Below are 21,856 nucleotides of genomic sequence, written 5' to 3'. Positions count from 1 at the left end.
CCCTCACACCAGGTACGGGATGCCTCAGCATCTGGGTCTCCTCCAGCTCCCCGCCCAGAGTGAACACAAGCACGCCAGGCTGTCCCCCGGCCCTTCCCACGCGGCCCTCCACGGGGCTGGGCGTGCGGCTCAGGGGCTGGCTGAGGACAGGAAAGCAAGACAAGCCGCCACCTAATCCCGCAGTGGCCCCCTACAACTTCAGAGGGGACCCACAGGGCTGTGTCCAGAGCTGCCTGCCCCAGAGAGACTTAATCTAGAACTCTGGCCCTGACAAAAGAAAATAACCAACTGTCCAAGAACTATAATTATTAATTTCCTAAAAACAGATTAATTCTGAAGTTACAGAAGAGTGACTCCAATTCCCAATCCCAAAGCAGTACCGTACATCTTGCTTTCAGTACTAACAGATACCTTCTGTGGGCGGGCCTCAAATTAATAAGGGGAGAACATTATTCCATTTAAGTTTTTTTCAAGGCACCTGGCTGGCTCAGCTGGAAGAACACATGACTCTTGATCATGGGGTTATGAGTTCGAGCCCCCCGTTGGGGACAGAGATGAGTGCTTCTCCCTCTGGCCCCCCCCTTCTCATGCTCTCTCTCTTTCTCTAACAAATAAATAAAATCTTTTTTAAAAAAATATAATCTTTACAATTTGCAATGGTCTCCCGTATTTCCTAGTCTATTCTGCTCTGCTGCATTTTTTTTAAAAAGCTGGTTAAGGTTTTCACAACCCAGTAGTGGGTCTTCACAGCTATTTCGAAAACACCTGCTCAAAAGTAATGCAACTTGTTTTAAGCCAAGGAAATCCTCCCAGGGTGACACACATATCCCCTGACGCAGAATTTAGAGTGGTGCCCAGGCTTTGGAAACACAGGGAAGACCCCAAACAGCTCCCCCGATCCCTCGTGGCAGGTGGGTAGGGGTCCACTCACCTTAAAATGGAAGGAGCTTGCGGGGGACCCGCTGGAGCCGTACTGTTCACACTTCGTTAGGTTGCTGGAGTAGTTATTAACCTTGAAATTGCCATTCTGGTGAGACCTGGGGTCATCGGTGATGGGGCAGATGAAGTAACCTTCCTCATCATCGCTGTCGGCCTCAGAGTCCCCGTCATGACCAGCCCGGGGGGTCTGGCCGGCGTCAACACCTTCCAGGCGGAAAATGAGGTCTTCGTCTGCCATGTTCCCGGGAGGCCCGTGTTACCCAAGGGGCGGGCAGCAGAGCCAGAGTCGCAGGGCAAACACAGCGGTGTGGGTCCTACAAGGGAAGCGAGACAATGGGTGCCGGGGCCCAGCGAGTGAGAGCTCGCGGTACATCTCACCTTGGGTGCCCCCGGCGGCATAGAGAACTGGCACCCTCGGAGGGAAAAGTACAGCACCCTTTGGGGAGGCACACTTGGCAGGCGGCATGTAGCACATTTTAAATGTACAAACCCGTCGACCGAGTAATTCCACTTTGGAGAACCCAGTGTCTGAAATGAGGCAGGGAAAATAAATGCTTCTTAAGCAACGGGAGTGATCTTTTTTAGAAGGTAAAGTAGATCAGATCGTTCCTTGGCTTAACACCCTCCGGCAGCTTCTCTCCAGTGGCTTTTAAGACTACAAGGCCGGCTTTAGTCGGGTCCCTGCCCCACTTCTCCTCTGGCCTTGGCACCTCTCCAGGCCCAATGGCTTGCTCTCTGTTTGGTGAATACGGGCAGCCCATTTCCACCCCAGGGCCTTTGTACTTGCTAACCCCTGTGCCTGGAACAATCTTCCCCATCTTCCAATAGTGGGTTCCCTTTCAGTAGTTGGATCCTGACTCAAGAGAAACCTGGAGAAATCTCCATTCAAAGGACTCCTCTCAAACGCACCTGCACTACCCCCTAACACATCTCTCTCTGCTTTATTCGTTACGGGGAGGTTTTCCCAAGCTGAAACCTGCTTTCCTCTCTTACTGTCTGTATCCCCAGCGCCTTGAAGAGCGCGTGGCAAAGACTGGGGCTCTATACACATCCCGAGAATGGTTGAGTGACCCAAAGAATGTCCTCTTTAGCGTGATCAATAACAGGAAAAAAAACAAAAAAAAAAGCTAACAGCCCACGATGTCTGTCAGTAGAGGTTTGTTAAATTAAGTACGACTTTCTATACCGTGCACTGTCACGTGACTATTACAGAAAAAGGGGAAGCTCCAGATATATAAAGACATGCAAAAAGAGTCAAGAACAAGTTCAGCAAGATTGTCGAATACAAAATTCAACAGTATTTCTGTGCACTAGCAATGAAAAATCCAAAGAAGAAATTAAGAAAATAAGTCCAGCTATAAAGAACATCAAAAAGAATAAAATATTTGGGAATAAATTTAATAAAAGAAGTGCATGACTTGTACACTGAAATAACACACTGAAAGAAATTAAAAATCTAAAAAAAAAAAAGGGAAGAGGGACACCTGGGTGGCTCAGTGGGTTAAGCCTCTGCCTTGTGCTCAGGTCATAATCCCAGGGTCCTGGGATCTAGCTCCAAATCAGGCTCTCTGCTCAGCAGAGAGCTCTGCCTACTTGTGATCTCTGTCAAATAAATAAATAAATAAAATCTTTAAAAAAAAAAAGGGGGGAAGATATTCTGCATTCATAGATCAGAGGACTTATTTTATTTTATTTTTTTAGGACTTTATTTATTTATTTGACAGAGAGGGAATACAAGCAGGGGGAGTGCGGGAGGGAGAAGAGGGCTTCCCGCTGAGCCGGGAGCCTGATGCAGGGCTCGATCCCAGGACCCTGGGATTATGACCTGAGCAGAAGGCAGACACTTAACGACTGAGCCAGCCAGGCGCCCCCAGAGGATTTAATATTGCTAAGATGGCTATACTCGCCTAAAATCATCTATAGATTCAAGCCAATCGCTATCAAATTCCTACTGTCTTCTTTGAAGTAATTAACAAGCGTGTGCTACAGTTCATACGGAAACACAAGGGACCGAAAATAGCCAAAACGGTCTTGAAAAAAGAGGAACAAAGTTGAAGGAGTCACACTTCCTGAATTCAAATCTTGCTATGAAGCTGCAGTCATCAAGACTGTTGGTATCGGTATTGGGACAGACACAGATCAATGGAATAGATTTGAGGGCCCAGAAATGAACCCCGATATTTACAACCACTGATTATGACAACGGCACCAAGACCATTCAATGGGGGAAAGAATACTCTTTTCAACCAATGATGCCGCGACGAGTGAATATACACGTGGCCAAAGAATGAAACTGAACGCATTCCTTACACTAGTCACAAAAATAACTAAAAATGGATCAAAGACTTACATATAAAAGCTAAAACATCATCTGACTCTTTGAAAACAATACAGGAGAAAATCTTTGTGAGATGGGACAGGTAAAGCTTTCTTAGCTATGACACGTAAAGTACAAGCAACGAAGGAACAGATAAATGAGGCACCATCAGAACTAAACACTCGTGTTTCAAAGGACGCCAACTAGAGTGGGGAGATCACCCTCAGAATGGGAACAAAGTTTTGCAAAATCATAAAGCTGGTAAGGGACTCTATAAAGAATCTAGACAACTTGGGGCACCTGAGAGGCTCAGTGGGTTAAAGCCTCTGCCTTCAGCTCAGGTCATGATCTCAGGGTCCTGGATCAAGCCCTGCATCGGGCTCTCTGCTCGCCAGGGAGCCTGCTTCTCCCACTCTCTCTCCCTGCCTCTCTGCCTGCTTGTGATCTCTTTCACTGTCAAATAAATAAGTAAAATTAAAAAAAAAAAAAAAAAGAATGTAGACAACAATAAGATGACAAATAAAAAATGGGCAAAGGGCTTGAACAGACTTGAATAGATCTTTCTCTAAAGAAGACATAATCAATGTCATTAGTCATTAGAGAAAGACTAGTCAAAGTCACACCCACTACGATGGATATAATAATTAAAAAAAGAAAAACAGAAAATAGTAAATGTTGACAAGGGTACAGAAAAACTAAAAGCCCCATCCACTGTTGCTAGTAATGTAAAATGGTACAACCACTTTGGAAAACAGTCTGGCAGGTCCTCAAAAATTTAACCACAGAATTACCATATGAACTAGCAATTCCACTGGGTACACACCCAGAGAAAGGAAAACCACTACATTTTTTTCCTTTTTATTTATTTATTTTTTAAAGATTTTATTTATTTATTTGACAGAGATCACGAGGAGGCAGAGAGAGAGGGGAGGGGTAAGCAGGCTCCCTGCTGAGCAGAGAGCCCGATGTGGGACTCGATCCCAGGACCCTGGGATCATGACCTGAGCTGAAGGCAGAGGCTTTAACCCAGAAAACCACCACATTAAAACTTATACACATCCATTCATGGAAGTATTATTTGTAACAGCCAACCAGAGAAACCACCTTAATGTTCGGGGACTAATGAATGAATAAATAAAATGTATCCACACAAGGGAATGCTGTGAAGCCTCAGAAAGGAGTAAAGAACCCAACACTTGGGTGAACCTTGAACGCATCAAGGAAAAGGAAAGATCTAACCACAAAAGAACACATACTGAATGACTCCATTTATATGAAATGTCCAGAGAAGGCAGATCTGCACAGACCGAAGCTATGTGAGCCGTTGCCTAAGGACAGGGAAGGGGAGACTTGAGGGGAGGAACGGGGAACAACTTCTAATGGGCTTCTTTGGAATTGGACACAAAATGCTCTTAAACTGTGTGCGGGTTGTGTGACTGCCGATATACGAAAAACCATCGGACTGTACACATTTTAAAAGATTTTATTTATTAAAAAAAAAAGATTGTATTTATTTGAGAGACAGCAAGAGTGAGAGAGATCACAGAGGGAGGGGAGGGGGGTGACTCCCCGATGAGCAGAGAGGCGGACGCGGGGCTCCATCCCAGGACCCCGAGATGACGCTTCGCCGACTGAGCCACCCAGGCCCCCCAAACTGTACACTTTAAATGGATGCACTCACTGTAAGGTTTGTGAATCATATTTCAATAAAGCTTAGGTTTAAAAAAAAAGGTAATCCAAAAAAGTGTCAAATTTTTTTTTTTTAAAGATTTTATTTTTAAGGGGTATCTGGGTGGCTCAGTCCCTTAAGTGTCTGCTTTTGGCTCAGGTCATGATCCCAGGGTCCTGGGATCGAGCTCCACATCAGGCTCTCGACTCAGCGGGGAGCCTGCTTCCCCCTCCCCCTCTCCCTCTGTTTGTGCACATGCACACGCTCTCTGTGTGTGTGTGCCAAATAAATAAATAAAATCTTTAAAAAAAATTGTTTTTATTTTTAAGTAATCTCCACTCCCAACGTGGGGCTCAAATGTACAGCCCTGAAATCAAGAGTCACGTGCTCTGCTTACTGAGCCAGCTAAACACCCCGAAAGCCTGTGAAATTTCTAAAGCAAGTTGCAGAACAGCCGGTGTATCACAGGGATCCCACTCATGTTAAAAGAAAAAGGACATCTGTAGAGGAATTAAAGCTTCCCTGAGGGACTCCCCCCAGGAACTCCAGCACCGGGATGGGCAGTAGCCACGGGAGCAGGCCGCCGAGGGGGGGGGAGGGAACCTTGAAGAACTTGGCGCACTTCTGTACTGTTGTCACTTTCTACGAAGTTGGACCGCTTGCAACGTAAAATAACAAGTGAAAACAATTTTAAAACTTTTTTAGATCAAGGCCATGATTCATATATTTTTTTAAATTTTATTTATTTGACAAGAGAGCGAGAGCACAAGCAGGGCAGCAGCAGAGGGGGAGGAAGAAACAGACTCCCCCTACCAAGCAGGGAGCCCCCTACGGGGCCCGATCCCAGGACCCTGAGATCATGACCTGAGCCGAAGGCAGAGGTTTAACCCACGGAGCCACCCAGGAGCCCCTCAAATAAATAAAATCTTTTTAAAAAGTCTTTTTAAAAAATCTTTTTAAAAAAGGATTTTGCTTATTTACTTGAGGGGGAGAGAGCACAGGCAGGGGGAGCAGAAAAGGCAGAGGGAGAAGCAGGCTTCTGCGCTGAGCAGGGAGCCCCATGGCGGGGCTCGATCCCAGGACCCTGGGATCACGACCTGAGCCGAAGGCCGACGCTTAACCATCTGAGCCACCCACCGCCCCGATTCTATTATTCCTAACGGCTCTTTCCACCCGCAGGCAGCCTTCCAGACTGGAGGCTCTGGCTCTTTCTTAATAGTTACCATAGCGGGAAGGAAGAAATCCGTTTCTATCCTAACTCGATCCACCCAAAATGGAAATTAGAATCTCAGAAAACCGTACTTAACGTCTTACCGCGTACAATGCACTCTGCTATTTTCTATTCGACTTATTTTTGTTTTGCTTTAATCTTTCTTTTCATTCTTTTTCCTTAATGCACCACCCGCAGTGATTTCTTGAACATCGCTGCTCTGGGCATCCACTGCAAAGCTGGTTTCTTACCCTGTGGGCGAGACACGGTCACGGCGGGAGCCAATGGCTCAGCCACCCGGCCCAGCGTGTTACCAAACAGTGCCCTGGGCCCACTTCTTCCCTTTCCTTTTGCTCTGCCCTGGTCAGCCCTTGGCCGGAACCTCTGCTGACCAAGGCAGTGTGGTGCCTGGAGCTTCCAGAAGGAGCCAGCCAGGTCACTGGCCTCTGGGGACTGGGCCGGTGCCGGGCCAGAGCTGAGACAGGGGTGGGACAGGAGAGGCGAGGCGGAGGCAGGAGGCAGAACCACAGCTTCGGCCTGCAGATCTCCAAGCAGTGTAGCCCAGTGGTGAGGAGCCTGTACTCAGGTACAAATCCAAGCTCATGACCTTGACTATATCGATAGAGTCATCTCACCAAATACCCCTCCTCCCCATGCGAGGAAGTGGCTTCACAGCCGGTTCGCAGGACCCCAACCCCTGGCCATGTCCCAGCACAGACCTGACTTTCTCCGTGACCCTGGGAAACAAAAGGAGCTTCAGACCAGCAGCTGTGACCCTGCCTGGCACCGCGCCTTGGACTCGGCAGGCACGTGATGCAGATTCCAGAACCCAGCAGAGCAGGAGCTGTTTGATGGTTTTTCCGTTGTCATAAATTTGCTCTCGAGGCAGCTGTGGCTGTGCCTGCTAACTGTCCCCCAACAGCTGTTCTCTCCTTCTTAGTAACAACCACTGGGTTTTGGCTAAGCACATGGCCACTCCCAATAAGATCTACATTTCCCAGATTCCTTTGCAGTTAGGCGTGACTACATGACCAAGTTCTGGCCAAGGGGATATAAACAGAAAGCCTGTTTTCAACTTTAGGGAAGAGTTTTTAAAGGGAGGGGATGTGCCCTTCTGGACTCTTCCTCGTTCCTGCTGGCTGGAACGGAGGTGTGATGGCTGGAACTCAAGCAGCTATTTTTAACCAGGAAAAGGAAACCATATGCAGTGGATGGGCAGAGCCATGAGACAGAGGGAGCCTGGGGCAGCATAATCTTACATCATGGGGGCTCACAATCTTCAGACTCTGCTATCCAAAATTCTATGGTCGACTGAAATTTTCTTCTTTCCCCTACTACTTGCTAATTCAGTCTGGTCCAGTAACCCCATCTCTCCCACAAAAGTCCCATCACATCTCTAAATGAGTCAGTACCTGGACAAGTCAGTACCTGGACAGGAGCAGCCTGGGAAAACTTTGGCCTCAATCCAGAGCCCACATGTGCCCAGGAAGACTGCGCCCTGGAGGATGTTAAATTCCGCTAAGGCAAGGAGCCCTCACAGGGCCATATAAATCAGGACCGTGATGCCTATTCCGACACCAGCCTGGGCCCTGGCCTCCCAGGAATCTTCATTGGACCTGGGCTTCCCTCTGCCCACAGGCACCTGTTCCTGTTAGCGAGGAGCCCAGGAGCAGGACCCCAGCTCCCAAGCCATCAGGGTTCTCTAGAACATTTCCTCTGTCCTCACTCAGGCCTCTCGATCTTTCCCTCCCAGTCCCTGACACGCTTTGGGAAAATATTTGTATAGAGAAGCAACTGAGCGGAGTTCTGAGTCAGACCCGAGTTCAAGCCCCAGCTCCGCCACTTCCTAGCTGTGTGACATGACCTCTCCAGCCGCAGCTTCCTGCTGCCGGGATGCGGTGTTTTACCCACCCCGTTGGCCGGACAGCGCTAACACAGAGCCAGCACCAAGACACGGAACTGTTATCATCATCATAAATAACAGGGGCTGAGCCTTGGGTCCCAGCCACGCTGGTAACCTGGATACCTGGTCAGCAGCCAAGCCAGGCATCTTCAGGGGTTCTCAGGGGACAGGCTATTTCAGGCTCTGGCCAGGGAACCACTGTTCCTACTGGGTCTCACTACAAAAGGTTCCTCTGGCAGGGCCTGGGACAGAAAACAATGTTTGCAATGTCCAGGTCGAGGCCTGTGGGCCCAGCCGGCCGCGCTGACCGCCGGGCCTCCCTGGGCCTCCCCGCTGGCTGCCTCGCTGGCTGGAGAAACGCACTACATTCCCCAGTCTGCCACTTCCCGGAGCAGCACCCCCGAGCCGACACGGTCCCTGTCGAGCAGCCCCGTGTGCACACCACCATATGCCCAGCCCAGCAGAACCCAACCTCATCCTCAGCTGCACTGCGGTGAAAGGGGTGACCTGCAGGCCATCTTGTGTCACACGCCTGCTTCTGCTTGGGGACGTGCCTCTCCCCCCACTCCCAGGTTCTGTGGTTGGGGTCGTCTAGGTGTTACCCCAGGCAGATATGACCACATCCCTAAACAACATGGTTTCTCTGTTATTTCTTTTATCGATCTGGGTGCTCATCCGTTGATTTCCTGGCGTGACACATGAGACTTGAGCCTCCCCTGACCTTCCCAGTTCCCTCCGTACTGGCGGGGCTTCTCCTGGGTGCCTCGGATCCCATGCCGAGAGCGCTCGCTGTCTTACTGCATCAAGCAGAAGGAGCTATGGTTTCCCACAGTGGGGTGTGAGTTCAACTCACCATGAGAAAGGAGGAAAGATGTGGCTTTTGTAAACGACTGATCAGAAAGCAGACCGTGCTTTTGCCCCTACTGACCTCAAAGATGAGTAATTCTTGCGGCAATAAGACAGAGAGATAACATATAGGGACAGTTTCCCTCAAGTACTCTGCATGGACTCTCCTCCAGCAATGATGGGAGCTGCTGGGCAGAGAAGCAACAGCCCGTCTGTGATGGGGCACCTTGGGGGAGGAGAAGGGAGCAGGGGCAGGCTGCCCTGGGCTGCACTGGGCTTGTTCGAAACACTATCTTGGACCCTAGCCTGAGTCCTCGGTTTCCTTCAAACCAGAAAGAAAAGCCTGTCTTGAAGAGAGATCTGCACTCCCCTGCTCACCACGGCGATATTTACAATAGTCAAGGTACAAAAACAACCTAAGAGCTGGATGAATGGAGAACAGAAATCTGGTGTATATACACAAAGGAATGTCATTCATTCTGTCTTTTGCACAAAACAGGCAATTCTGTTATCTGCAAAAAAAATCAATGAACCTGGAGGACATTATGTTCGGTGAAATAAGCCAGACAGAGAGAGACAAACAGTTCATGATCTCGCTTATACGTGGAATTGAAAAAACCCCAAAGTCCTAAAAACAGACAGCAGAATGGTGGCAGCCAGGGTCTAGAAGGTAGAGGAAACATGAAGATATTGGTCAAAGGGTACAAAGTTTCAGTTGTGCTAGATGAGCAAGTCCTGGGGATGTAATGGACTATAGCTATTTTTTTTTTTTAAGATTTATTTATTTGACAGAGATCACAAGTAGGCAGAGAGGCAGGCAGGGAGAGAGAGGGAGAAGCAGGCTCCCCACTGAGCAGAGAGCCCGATGCGGGGCTCGATCCCAGGACTCTGGGATCATGACCTGAGCCAAAGGCGGAGGCTTTAACCCACTGAGCCACCCAGGTGCCCCTGGACTATAGTTATTAACACTCTATTGTATACCTGAAACTCACGAAGAGAAGAGATCTTTTTAAATATCTCTACACCCAACATGGGACTCAAACAAGACCCCAAGATAGTCCCGTGCTGTTCCAACGGAGCCAGTCAGACGCCCCGAGAATACATCCTTTTTTCCTTTAGAAGATTTTATTTATTTATTTGAGAGAGAGAGAGAGAGAGGCGGCGCAGAGGGAGAGGAAGGGAGAGAACCTTAAGCAGGCTCCGCGCCCAGTGCCGCATGCGGGGCCCTATCTCACGTGCCTGAGATCATGAGCAGAGCCAAAATCAAGAGTCAGAAGCTTAACTAATGAGCTACCCAGGCGCCCCCCAGCCCCCCCAGAACAGACATTAATTGTACTCACACACACACCAGAAGCGGTAGCCCGGAGAGGTGACAGATATGTTAATTAGGCTGACTGTGGTAATCATGTCACAATGCATATGTATATCAAATAATCACATGGTATACCTTAAATAGGTACAATTTTTATTTGTCAGTTATACCCCCAATAAAACTGGTGAAAAAAAAATGAACAAAAATCAAAGCCCCATCTAGTGGCTAAGGGCCTGCGCTCTGCAGCCACAGGGCCCACTGTGAATCGCTGGCCTCCTCATGAGGAGCCAAGGCCCTGTTTTTTTGTTTTTGTTTTTTAAGATTTTATTTATTTACTTGAGAGAGAGAGAGTATGAGAGGGGGAGGGTTAGAGAGAGAAGCAGACTTCCCAATGAGCAGCGAGCCCGAGGTGGGGCTCGATCCCAGGACCTGAGATCATGACCCAAGCTGAAGGCAGTCACTTAATCGACTGAGCCACCCAGGCGCCCTCCAAGGCCCCATTCTAAGGGGAAGCCCTGTCATCTGGACTCTGTGTCCCCCCACAGTGGCTGGCACTGAGCAGGGCTCCACAGCACTGAACAGTACCTCTCCAGGCTGGGTTTTATTTATTTACTGGGGGTGCGGATACTAACAAATGGGCTGCCTCAGAGGTTATTACGTCGAGCCCGTGTCAGGGTCTTATAAATGTCTGTACCCCTGGCCTGTGGTAAGATGCCCATGAAGAAACATTTACTTAGGGCTGCCTGGGTGGCTCAGTCAGTTGGACATCTGACTCCTGGTATTAGCTCAGGTCATGGTCTCGGGGGTTGTGGGATCTAGCCCTGGCCCCACCAACCCCAGGCTCCCCATCAGCAGGGAGTCTACCTGGGCATCTTCTCCCTCTGCCCCTCCCCCCACATGCATGTGCACCCTCTCTCAATCATTTTTCTTTAAGATTGCATTTATTTATTTGAGAGAGAGGGACAGACAGCACAAGCAGGGGGAGTGGCAGGGGGAGAGGGAGAAGCAGGGTCTCGGCTGAGCAGGGAGCCCAATGTAGGGCTCGATCCCAGGACCCCGGGATCACGACCTGAGCCAAAGGCAGTCGCTTAACCAACTGAGCCATGCTGGTACTCCTCAAATAAATTTTTTTAAAAAGAAACATTTACTTAAACTATTGCAGAAATAAGAGAGTTTAGGTTGGGATGTCAGAATAAAAGGACTGATTTACAGATGTCCACGCCCAACCGCCCCTTCCCTGAACCTTACCTCCACCGGCCTGGCCCCAGAACCAATCACCATCCACCAGCAAACTCACCTCCCAGCCCTGCACCCTGCAGGACGCCCTTCTTCCTGAAATGCCTCTCCTGCCTTGGGTCCCTTCAAAATCCAGCTCAAATTTCTACTCCCTTCAGAAAAGTCTCCCCTGGGTGGCATCCTCGCCTGTGAAAGAGAGGACAGCTAACACCACCCAGCCCAGGAGATGTCTAAGGAGACAGGGAGATCGGGCATGTAGTGCCTGACAGAGCGCTAGCACTCAAAACACCAGCTGCTACTATGGCCGGACCACCCCCGTGTCCCACTCCCTAAGTCACCTCGGTCCACTCAGAGCCCAAAGAGTCTACATCGTGGGCAGAACAGTGGCTTCCAAAAGCTGTCCTCATCCTAATCCCCAGGACCTGTGAGTGACACTCCCCTCCATGACAAAAGTGACTCTGCAGGTGTGATTAAGTTAAGGATCTTGAGATGGGGAGAGTCTCCTGGAAAATCCAATGAGCCCTATATAAGCACAAAGACCCTTATAAAAAGGGGGCAGGAGGGTCAGAGCCAATGAAATGAGATCATGGAGGCAGGGGTCCCAGAGAAAGATGTGAAGATACCCCACGGCGCGCCTTGGAGACAGAGCCAGAGGCAACAAGCCAAGGAAGGCGGGCAGCCCCTAGAAGCTGGAAATGGCAGAGAGACCGGTTTCCTCTGGAGTCTCCAGAAGGAACTCAGCTCTGCTGATACCTTGACTTTTGAACTTCTGATCTCCAGAACTCTAAGATAAGAAATTTGTGTTGCTGCCAGCCACCAAGTTTGTGGTGATTGATTTAGTAGCACTAGGAAACAAAGGTAGTCTACAGCAGTCTAGAACAATGTTGCCAGCCCGTCAGGGGACACCTGGCAAATGTCTGGAGACATTTTGAGTTGTCACCTGGCGTCTAGTGAGTGGAGAGCAGGAGATGCTGCTAACCATCCTAGCGTGCACAGAAAAGGCCCCACAACACGGAATCCATCATTCAGTTCAGCAAAGGGACCCTGGTTCAGCATGATCCTGGAGCATGGCCTTCCCTGATCCACTCTCCCTCCCGACCTCTTTAAAAGCAAGTCTCCATGCATACCATTTCTGGTATTTCTCTTGAATTGCGGGCATCAGCTTGCTTCCCTAGGAGAATAGCAACCCCCAGCCCCACCCAAGGAGGTTAAGTCAATATTTGCTCTGCCAAAAGTCCCATAAAAACGTCGTCACACTCCACTGTGCTGTGCTTTGCGCCTACAAAATTGTCACGGAGTAAAGACAGTTTTTACTGTTTTTAAAAAATCAGAAAAATGCAAAGCACAAAATACTTAAATCATAGCTTCCATTCACAAAACGCACAAGGGAGCCTGAATTTTCATCTTGAGTCATTTGCTGGGCACCCTTCTCACGTAGGTACGCAGGACACTCTGTACTCCTGGCAGGTCAGACCAGGGATACAGCCCGTCTCACTTTTCAGGGGAACTCTGTGTTTAGACAGCCTCTCCGCAGCCAGACCGTGTGGGCGTCTGCAACAAAAGGGGCCGTGTCTTACTCCTCTCCAGCTCCCAGCCAAGAGCACAATGTCTGGCACACACCGGGTTCTCCATAAACGCACACTGCATGAATAACGAGAGAAAAGTTGGCAGTTTCTACGGATATCATGGGCACCCGTGGAGGGGAGGGACTACCAGTTAAAATGACAAGGCATCTGCGGGTTAGCTAGCCTGAGCCACAGCTGAGATCCTGAGCGGGAAAGCGTGGATCGTGGGGAGGCCCTCAAAAAGACTTCAGGACTAGGATCTGGCCCAACAGACTTTTGGGGCAGACAGATCTGGCTTTAAGTCCTGCCTCTGCCACTATTAGCAGAGTGACACTGGGCAAATTACAGAACCCCAGTCTCCTGGGTAAAATGCAATCATCCAACAAAGTGAAGCAGAGCGAGCAAAGTGGACAAGAGGTAGGAGAGGTGGCCAAGGGCCAGAAAAAGCTACTGTAACACAGACAGCTGTGTTTATGCTCCCCTGCCCTGCCATGGACTACATTTCCCAGGATCCTGTGCACCTAGGTGGGGCCATGTGACTGCACTGGGGCCAATGGAATGTAGGCATAAGTAACTGAGGCTATCTATACCAGGCAGTCCACTTTCCACACCCTGGTCAACTCTCCCTCCACTGCACTCCTGCCCTTAGACACAGAGCACAGAACCGATCCACAGCGTTTCAGTGCCACTTACAAAGCACTTATGCCGTAACTCCTCTCAGCTCCCTGGAGGACACAAAGCCTGGCCTGCCCTCCCTACCCAACCCAATCTTCTCATCCTTCAGGCCTCAGGTTAGATGCCACCTCCACCAGGAAGCCTCCCCTAAATGCCAGGAGGGAGGCACTATTAGCTTCATCCTACAGACAAGAAAACTGAAGCTAAGTGACTTGCCCCAAATCATGTGGCTAGAAAGTGGGGGAATTGGGTGTGAAGCCAATGTAGGCGGAATCCAATTAGCCGTCACTTGCTAAACCGGTCGTGGGACCACTATCAGCAGGGGCCTCACCTGCGATTGTTAGATGTGCAAATTCACCGGCCTTACTCTGAATTAAACCCTGGAGGTGGGCCCAGCAATCTGTGTTTAAAAAGGCTCATCAGGTGGTTCTCATGTGCCATGAAGATAAAAAACCAATGGTCTAGACATTCTCTGCAACTGAGCCCCCCTGTGGAGTCCTAGGTCTAGAAAATGTCATAGCTGAAGAACTGAACACTGTCCACCTTCTGACTTTTTTAGCCATTTGAAATGCTTCTCTGGATATCCCCAAACCTGGGACTTTGGGGACCCAGAGACTGTCATCTCCTTTTATTATTCGCGTTCGTGACTCGCAGCTTCCTTTGTTTGAAGCCTTCTTGTTTCTGCCCATCAGCCTTGGGTACAAAGGTTTAATCCAGCAATGTTTAAAAATTCAGTCACAGGACACCTGGGTGGCTCAGGCGGTTAAGCATCTGCCTTCGGCTCAGGTCATGAACCCAGGGTCCTAGGATCCAGCTCTGCAGGGCTCCCTGCTCAGTAGGGAGCCTGCTTCTCCCTCTCCCTCCCCTGGCTTGTGCTCTCTCTATCCCAAATAAATAAATAAAATCTTAAAAAAAAAAATCAAGTCATTTTCATCCCATCATGGGCACCATAATCACCTTTTAGAACATTCTGAGTTTCTCAGTTTACTAAGGTAATAATCTGCAGCTTCTGGGTCAGCGGAACGGACTTCAACACAAAAACTTGTATTTTTTATCTGGCCAGACAGCTGGTATTACTTTGGATGTAGTTCTGACCATCAACTTCTGCTTCAGTTTTAAGAAGAACTGGACCAGAAAGAGTGCCCTCCTAGGGAAGGAGCTTGAACAAAACCAAGTTTCTGCTGCTGACCCTGAGCTTTCTTCCACACTCTTCTCAGTGTCCCGGCAACTGGCCACCAACCCTGCCAAGAACCGTAAGGGAGCCTGGGAAATTCACCCAGGCGATACCCCAGGAAGAGGAAAACAGGAGTATTGGTGACTAATTGCCATCTCTGTCACATAATACATTTAAAACAATTTAAAATAAAATCAGGGTTATATCCCTATCAATCAAAAAGCAGTGTTCTGTCACCAAAAGCACAAAAAAGAGAGAAACGGCAGATCTCAGAATGTACACTATTAATCCTATGTCATCTGAGACCATTTCAAGTGACCTTCAGGCCCCCCACTTCCTGTCTCCCCCAACCCCTGCAGACGATGAGAACTTGGGACCCCCGCGATGTGGTCTGGGAATGTAGGTGAATTTCGGGGGTGAGGTCTGGAGCCCACGACCAAGAAAGAATTCTTGAGACTTCTTTGGTGCAAAGTGGTGGTTTATGAAAGCATGGGGACCAGGACCAGGGGGTAAGGAAGAGCTGCTGCCCCGGGGTTGTGAGGGGGTCACTGATTACATACTCTGGAGTTGGGGGAGGTGAGGAAAAAGGGAGTTCCCCAAAGGACTTCCTTATGCGAAAGAAGACTCACAGGATAGCCAAGGCCTTGTCATTGTTAAGTTAAGGTTGTTTTTCCCTTTAGCAAGGCATTAACATGAAGATAGTTGGGAGGTTCCTGGAAGAATGTCACACGTGTCCCACCCAGGAGTAGGGAGGTGGGGGTTGCAGGGTGCCAGCTTCTACTTGGTCTTCAGCCAGCCTCCTGCTCCCTCGTACCTGCACACTCCCCTCTTGGAGGGGAGAACTCAAAGAAGGGGGAATGGCAGTCCCAACTGTGTTACACCTGGATTTACACCATCCAGAAGCTTTATCGTATTTGTTAAGCTAATACACGAACAAACATGAATGTGTGCATAACCCTACCTCCTTCCACTGGCATCCGTCCAGATCGGCTCAAACATCATCACCTCCTCCAGGAAGCCTCCCAAGCGCCTCCCCCCTCCACACACACAGACACAGCCCGCAACGCCAGCTCCCGTCTTCTTGCTCTCCAAGGCCACACCTGGGGCACCCTGCATGTTAGTCATCTGTTAGACACCCCTGGCCTCGGTTTCCTCCTCTGTAAAATCAGAGAGCTGGACTATGTCACTCAACTTCCGGGCTGAAATGATGGCCCCAAGGCAGGCAGCACCCAGGGCCGAGGACCCAGAAGTCAGGCTCCCCAGAGCGTCCCCACAGCAGACGTAGCGGCCCATCTGTCATACTAGGGACGCAGCTGGGTTGACTCCCCGCAAGCCTCCGCCTGGGCACAGGCAGTCCTAGGCCGGGACTTACCCGGGAGGCCTCCACCTCCGCGCCGCCACTCGCCTATCAATGCCCGGCGCTCGGCGCACAGGTCCGCGGAGCCTGCCAACACCCAAACTCCCTCCCGCAGCCAGCAATGCAGCAAGGGCGCGTCTACACTGTCCTCGAGGTTCCAGGAATTCAGGCCTTTCGTTCAGGGGCCAGGGGAGGGGATGTGGCGAGCGGCCCCGCAGGGACAGGAAGGCGGCGCTGCCCGCAGGCCGTGCGGGGTCGGGGGCGCCCCGGGCGGAGGCCCCCAAGCCGCCCCTCCCCGCCGACGGTGCGCCCAGCGCTCGACCAGCGGACCCCTCCGTTAATCCGCATGGCGCCCCCCACTTCTTTTACAGAAGCAACCACTGAGCCCCCAAGAGTTGAAACCGGAGAAGCAGCGCCCCCCCCTCCCGCCGGCACTTACCCCCCTCGGGCGGACAGGCCCTGCAGCCGCTGCCCACGGCCGCGAAGACCCAGAGGAGCTGGCAGAGGCTCGCGGCCCGGTGCTCCAGGGTGCAGGGCGGGCGGACCCCCCGCGAGGGCCGGGGAGCAGCGAGCGGCGCGCCACGGACGGCGCCCTGGGGAGGCGAGCCGGGGCTGCGCGGGGCGGTCGGGTCGAACTGGGGGCGCGGGGGCCGCCGGCACGACCCCGGGGACGCCAAGGGCCGCGTGCCTAGGGCGGAGGCGCAGGCGACAGTGCGGGGAGCTGGAGCAGCAGCACCGCGGGGCGTCCGGCGTGCGATCCCGGCTGGAGCGCGGCTGGGGCTGGGGCACGAGCCTTCGGGCAGGGGCGGGGCTCCGTCCGGCGGGCGCTCGGCGCCGCCCCCTGGTGGCCGTCCGCGCTCCTGCAGCCGCCGGGAGGGTCTCCCTGCTCCGGCGCAGAAGCGCGCTGGGTCCGCGCGTCCCCACCTAAGGCGAGGGGGGCGGGCTCGGCACCCAGCCGCGAAGGGGGCGCCCTCCCGGCGGGCAATCCGCGAAGTCCTTCCCAAAATCAGTAGAAACCCAGCTCATTCAGTCTCCATGGCTCATCGTAAATATATTTTTTAATCGGAAATTGCTTTTTTCTTCTTCTTCTAATTTCTGCTTGGCGGACACTGAGGCACGTATAACAACTGCAATTATTTGTGTCATTATTTGCAATCCCCTCTAGACGTTCCTCACCGCTCTAGCACGTTGCCGTATTCCGAAGTCCCTGCACGGGGCTCGGCACAGGCCAAATGCTTAAGAATGATCCGTCCAGTGGATGGATGAATACGGAAAGGTATAAAGAAGAAAAGGATACAAAACTAACGGAAACTACTGTGAACGTGTTGATACTATATACTTCCAGATACTTTTCTACTGAAGTTTTAGAAATTCCACAACTCTTACTTAAGTATAAAAATAAGTGGCATTTATTGAGTGATTTATCTCATCCTATCTTCGTACCAACCCTGTGAAGTAGGTTGCATTTTATTTCTATTTCACAGGTCATAAAACTGAGGGTCTTAGAGGTAGATTTGCCCCAAAGATTGACTATCTTTCTTTTTAATTTTTTTAAGTGTAAGTAATCTCTACACCCAACATGGGGCTTGGATGCAAGACCCCAAGTCAAGAGTTGCAGGCGCCTTCTACTGAGCCAGCCAGGTGCCCCTGCCCAGATTTCTGCAGGGCCTCCTCTTGGCGAAGGGTATCTATTTAGGAGCTGGAGGGCACACTGAGTCTTTGCCCAGGTGAAGCCCAGCAAACAGAGTCCCCTGGGAGAGCAAAGGTGCTACAGCCTCTGTGGGGAGCAGGTTCAAGTTTATGCAGCTTGGGGAGGGGGAGGACATACAGGTGACATCTCATAAGGGCAGGGGGTCTGGAAAAAATGAAATGGTCTTGAAACCCATCAGTCGGTAGCCTCTGTGCTACAAGTTTTGGAAAATACAAAAGCTAACAGGTATTTTGGTTGGAAGTGTTGGCTCCTTTAGTCATCTTGGGAAAACTCCTCTGGCTTTTGACAAGACAAAACTGCACCTGAAATTCTGACTGTGGGAAAGTTGGGCAGGAACAGACTCCGAGCTGATCTGTCCAACTTCAGGCCAGACCAAAAAACAAACAAACAACAAAACACACACAAACACACAACACTGTATTACTGAACCACTGATAGCTCTGTGGCCTTGGGCAAATTATTTAACTCATCTGAGCCTCTGTAATTTTTGTTCCCCCTCTTTGCATGAGGATCTTGATTAGCCTTTAGGAAACCAGCCCACCCCATTCTTAGTGGGGGAGCAAAGCCCTCACCACTGCGCTGGGGCCAAGAGTGGACACAGGACAAGACTTGGTCAATCAGCATATACCATCCCTTTAGCCCAATGAGATCCTAATCTGCATCTTTTCTAGCAAGCATAAAAAAAGAGAATCCCTCTTTTTCTCTCTTTTTCAGAGAGTTTTTGAGCTGGTAGGATTTAAGTCTAGGGTTTCTGAAAATTCATTCTTTTTTTTTTTTATATTTTATTTTTTTATTTGACAGAGAGATCACAAGTAGGCAGAGAGGCAGGCAGAGAGAGAGAGGAGGAGGAAGCAGGCTCCCCGCTGAGCAGAGAGCCCGATGCGGGGCTCCATCCCAGGACCCTGAGATCATGACCCGAGCCAAAGGCAGAGGCTTAACCCACTGAGCCACCCAAGCACCCCTGAACATTCATTCTTATGGCAAATATGTATTAAGCTCTTATTGCATGCCAAGCATTGTGCTATGCAGCTCTAATGGGGTAAGAAATGGAAGAACAGAAATTTCTCACATGGTCATTATGCCACGACTTAAACCGCCGGGCGTGCCAAGAGTGAGAAGCGTAGCAGGCAATGAGCGATGACATGGGCAACCTGCTCAGGAAGCCTCTTCTGAAGAAATGACATCTGAGTGGAGCCTGGAAGGAAAAGTTGGCATCACTTCTGGGAGCTTTAGGAAGACAGGTGCCCTGGGTGGCCTCAGCAAGGAAATGTGGATCAGATCATTCTCGGATTTTGCCTGGTCCTGAATCTCCTATAACCATCACACAGAGGTATTCAGACTTTATGTTGAAGAATTTGGGTAATCAAAAAAGGATAGGAAGGAAAACATTACCCCATACCAGTGATGTCACAGCATGCAAGAGGAAAAAGAAACCATTCGCAGGGATCGGTCACCGGCACACTCCAGCTCCAAGCCTTGCTCCCCTGTCCTAAAACCTGCCCTTCCGTCTCTCACGTGGACAAACATCTCTTCAAGCTTCCCCCTCTCCCTCCACCGCAGCTCAGGTCATGATCTCAGGGTCCTGGGATCGAGCCCTGCACTGGGCTCTCTGCTCAGCGGGGAGCCTGCTTCTCCCCTCTCTGCCTGCCTCTCTGCCTGCTTGTGATCTCTCTGTCAAATAAAAAAATAAAATATAAAAAAAAAAAAAAGAAGAATCACACGCTCTACTGACTGAGCCAACCAGGAGCCCCTACTGTTACCAATTTCCACAGACAAAAAGCACCTTCCTTTACTAAAGCTTTGACAGGAGTTTAACTGGGTGGAGAGATTAAAAGTGATTTTGTTTTCTTATCTGTGCTTCTTCTTTGCCCCAGTTTCAACAAAGAACACATACTACTTTTGCAAAAGTTACTTTAAATGTCACGTCAAAACCCGAGCTCTTAACAAAGTGAAACAGGCCAGTTGCTTTGGTTTCTGGGGCCTCCCCACCTTGCCTGGCTGGGGCTGGCTTTGCACAGAAGCTGCCCTTTCCCAAACAGCACCCTTGAAGACGTCAGTCACCAGAGAAGCCGGGTCAGCATGCCCGCTGGGGGCCAGACAGGCCTGGAGAGAAATGCTTGGTGGAGCAGATGAGCTCATGGCCTTCCTTCCACTGGATTTTTGGCATGAGGGTTCTGGGCGGCTCTGCAAGCGGCTCTCCTTCTCCCGGAAGATCTGCTCTTTGCCTGAGCAGGCCGAGTGGGTGTACGATTAATGTTCACTTGAATTCAGGTATCAGAGAGAGAGAGAGAGAGAATTGGGGTGGGGGAAGGTTGCCCCCAGCACATGCTGTATAGGAGAATGCCCAACTATAGGAGAATGCTGAGTCATTAGGAGGGATTCTTAAATAAGGCTCTGCTTCCTGCTTGTGGCTCCTTTGGGATCCTCCAAAAGAACAGACCCCAGTTTGGCCACCTCCAGACTAAAATTCTGTGAGATCTCGTGTTGGGCAGCTCTAGCCAGAAGCGTTTGTCTCTGTGTTTATCTGGGGCCACACAGCAACTTGGAGTGGCCTTAACCAAGCACACAAAACCACCAGTACGAAGAGGGGTTTTGTGGCCAATACTGTTCTAGGTCCTGGGGATACGGCTTCCAGTGAACAAGACAGTATCTGGAGATGACATTCTAGCAGACATCCCGGTCTGGTCCTGGGAGAGGGCACCTTCTGAAGGCAGGGGTAGGGAGATGCACGTGGATAATACCACCAAGTGGTCTGGAGCACCGAGCCAAGAACTCCGGTGGTGAGCACAGTGAGGTACATGGAGGAGGGCCTAGGTCCCTGGGAGTCACCACCACCACATTCACATACGTACATTTACAAACCTAGCATGGCCCTTGCTGAGTGGCTCAGTGGGTTAAACATCCACCTTTTGCTCAGGTCACGATCCCAGGGTCCCAGGATCGAATCCCACACCCCTGCTCAGTGGGGGTCCTGCTTCTCCCTCTCCCTTTGCTGCTCCTCGTCTCTTTCTCAGTCAAATAAATACCAGAAGTCTTTAAGTGCATGACATACATGACCACGTTCAATCTTCTGCTTCACTCCGGTGTAGCCAAGTGCCCAGAAGAGTGCCTGACCCGCTGCAGGGGCTCCAGGAATATCTGCGAATGAATGAGCTCGATTCTCACGGAAATCCTGGGTATCACTAGCTCCCCGTTACAGGGATGAAGAACAGGTCTGGGGAGAAGTAGTTTTCCTAAGGTCACACTGCTAGTCAGGGCTCAGGCTGTGTGACTGACAAGCCCATGGGCTGCTTTATCCACCGTACTGGATTCCAATGGCTGCTCTCACAATTTTCCACAAATTTAGTGGATTAAAACAACACAGCCCTCTTATAGCTCGGGAAGTCAGAAGTCACTTGTGTTCCTTTTCGTAAGCTCTAGGGGAAAAGGTGTGTCCTTACCTTTTATAACTTCTAGGGCATTCCCTGGCTTGTGGCAGTATCACGGGGACCTCTCTTTCTGTCTTCAAATCTTCTCGGATTCCTGCGTCTCTCCTCTAAGGACGCTTTTGATTACACTGGGTCCACCTGGATAATCCGGAATCATCCCCCCCTTCTGAAAATCCTTTATTACACTGACAAAGTCCCTTTTGTCACATAAAGTAACATACAGGTTCTGGGGACTTGGATGTGGACATCTTGGGGGGCGGCGGCATTTCAGCTTACCACATCCACCTGTGTATCTCTACTGTACTCTATCTTTGTTATCTTCCTTAAACCTTTAGCAAGGAAATGGATACGTCGAAGAGCACCTAAAGTTAGAAAAAAAGTGCATTAGAAGGATCTGAGACTCCTGAAGGAACAGGAAAGGGACTCGAACTTGAGGGTATCAAAAGAGACTTGAATCTTATCTATATATAGTATTCAGTGTATTTTTAATTAAAGAATCTTTGAAGCAAATGTG

General features: G+C 50.3%; 1 protein-coding gene and 1 long non-coding RNA gene across 4 annotated transcripts in view; both read right to left on the bottom strand.

Annotated features, from left to right (window-relative positions):
* Window positions 1–17,028, bottom strand: part of EEF2K (eukaryotic elongation factor 2 kinase) — a 61,284-nt gene extending 44,256 nt beyond the window's left edge. The window contains exons 1-2 of one of the 3 annotated variants that reach the window (XM_059415103.1): window positions 16,643–17,028; window positions 932–1,253 (exon numbers count right to left, since the gene is read on the bottom strand). In XM_059415103.1, coding sequence (XP_059271086.1) covers window positions 932–1,177 — 246 coding nt within the window. In that variant the 5' untranslated portion in view covers window positions 1,178–1,253; window positions 16,643–17,028. Of the gene's footprint in view, window positions 1–931; window positions 1,254–6,239; window positions 6,458–16,642 lie in introns of those variants that run through there. The other 2 variants (XM_059415101.1, XM_059415102.1) reach the window with 2 other exon arrangements.
* A 2,593-nt stretch (window positions 17,029–19,621) lies between these two features.
* LOC132027188 (uncharacterized) overlaps window positions 19,622–21,856 on the bottom strand; it is a 2,983-nt gene continuing 748 nt past the window's right edge. Inside the window, exons 2-3 of the long non-coding RNA XR_009407082.1 lie at window positions 21,355–21,704; window positions 19,622–21,128 (exon numbers count right to left, since the gene is read on the bottom strand). This is a non-coding gene — a long non-coding RNA (uncharacterized LOC132027188). The remainder of the gene's footprint in view (window positions 21,129–21,354; window positions 21,705–21,856) is intronic.

Source organism: Mustela nigripes, chromosome 11 (assembly GCF_022355385.1).
Source record: "Mustela nigripes isolate SB6536 chromosome 11, MUSNIG.SB6536, whole genome shotgun sequence".
Lineage (NCBI taxonomy): Eukaryota > Metazoa > Chordata > Mammalia > Carnivora > Mustelidae > Mustela > Mustela nigripes.
Note: the sequence above shows the minus strand (reverse complement) of the source record. Positions and strands in the feature narration are given on the sequence as shown.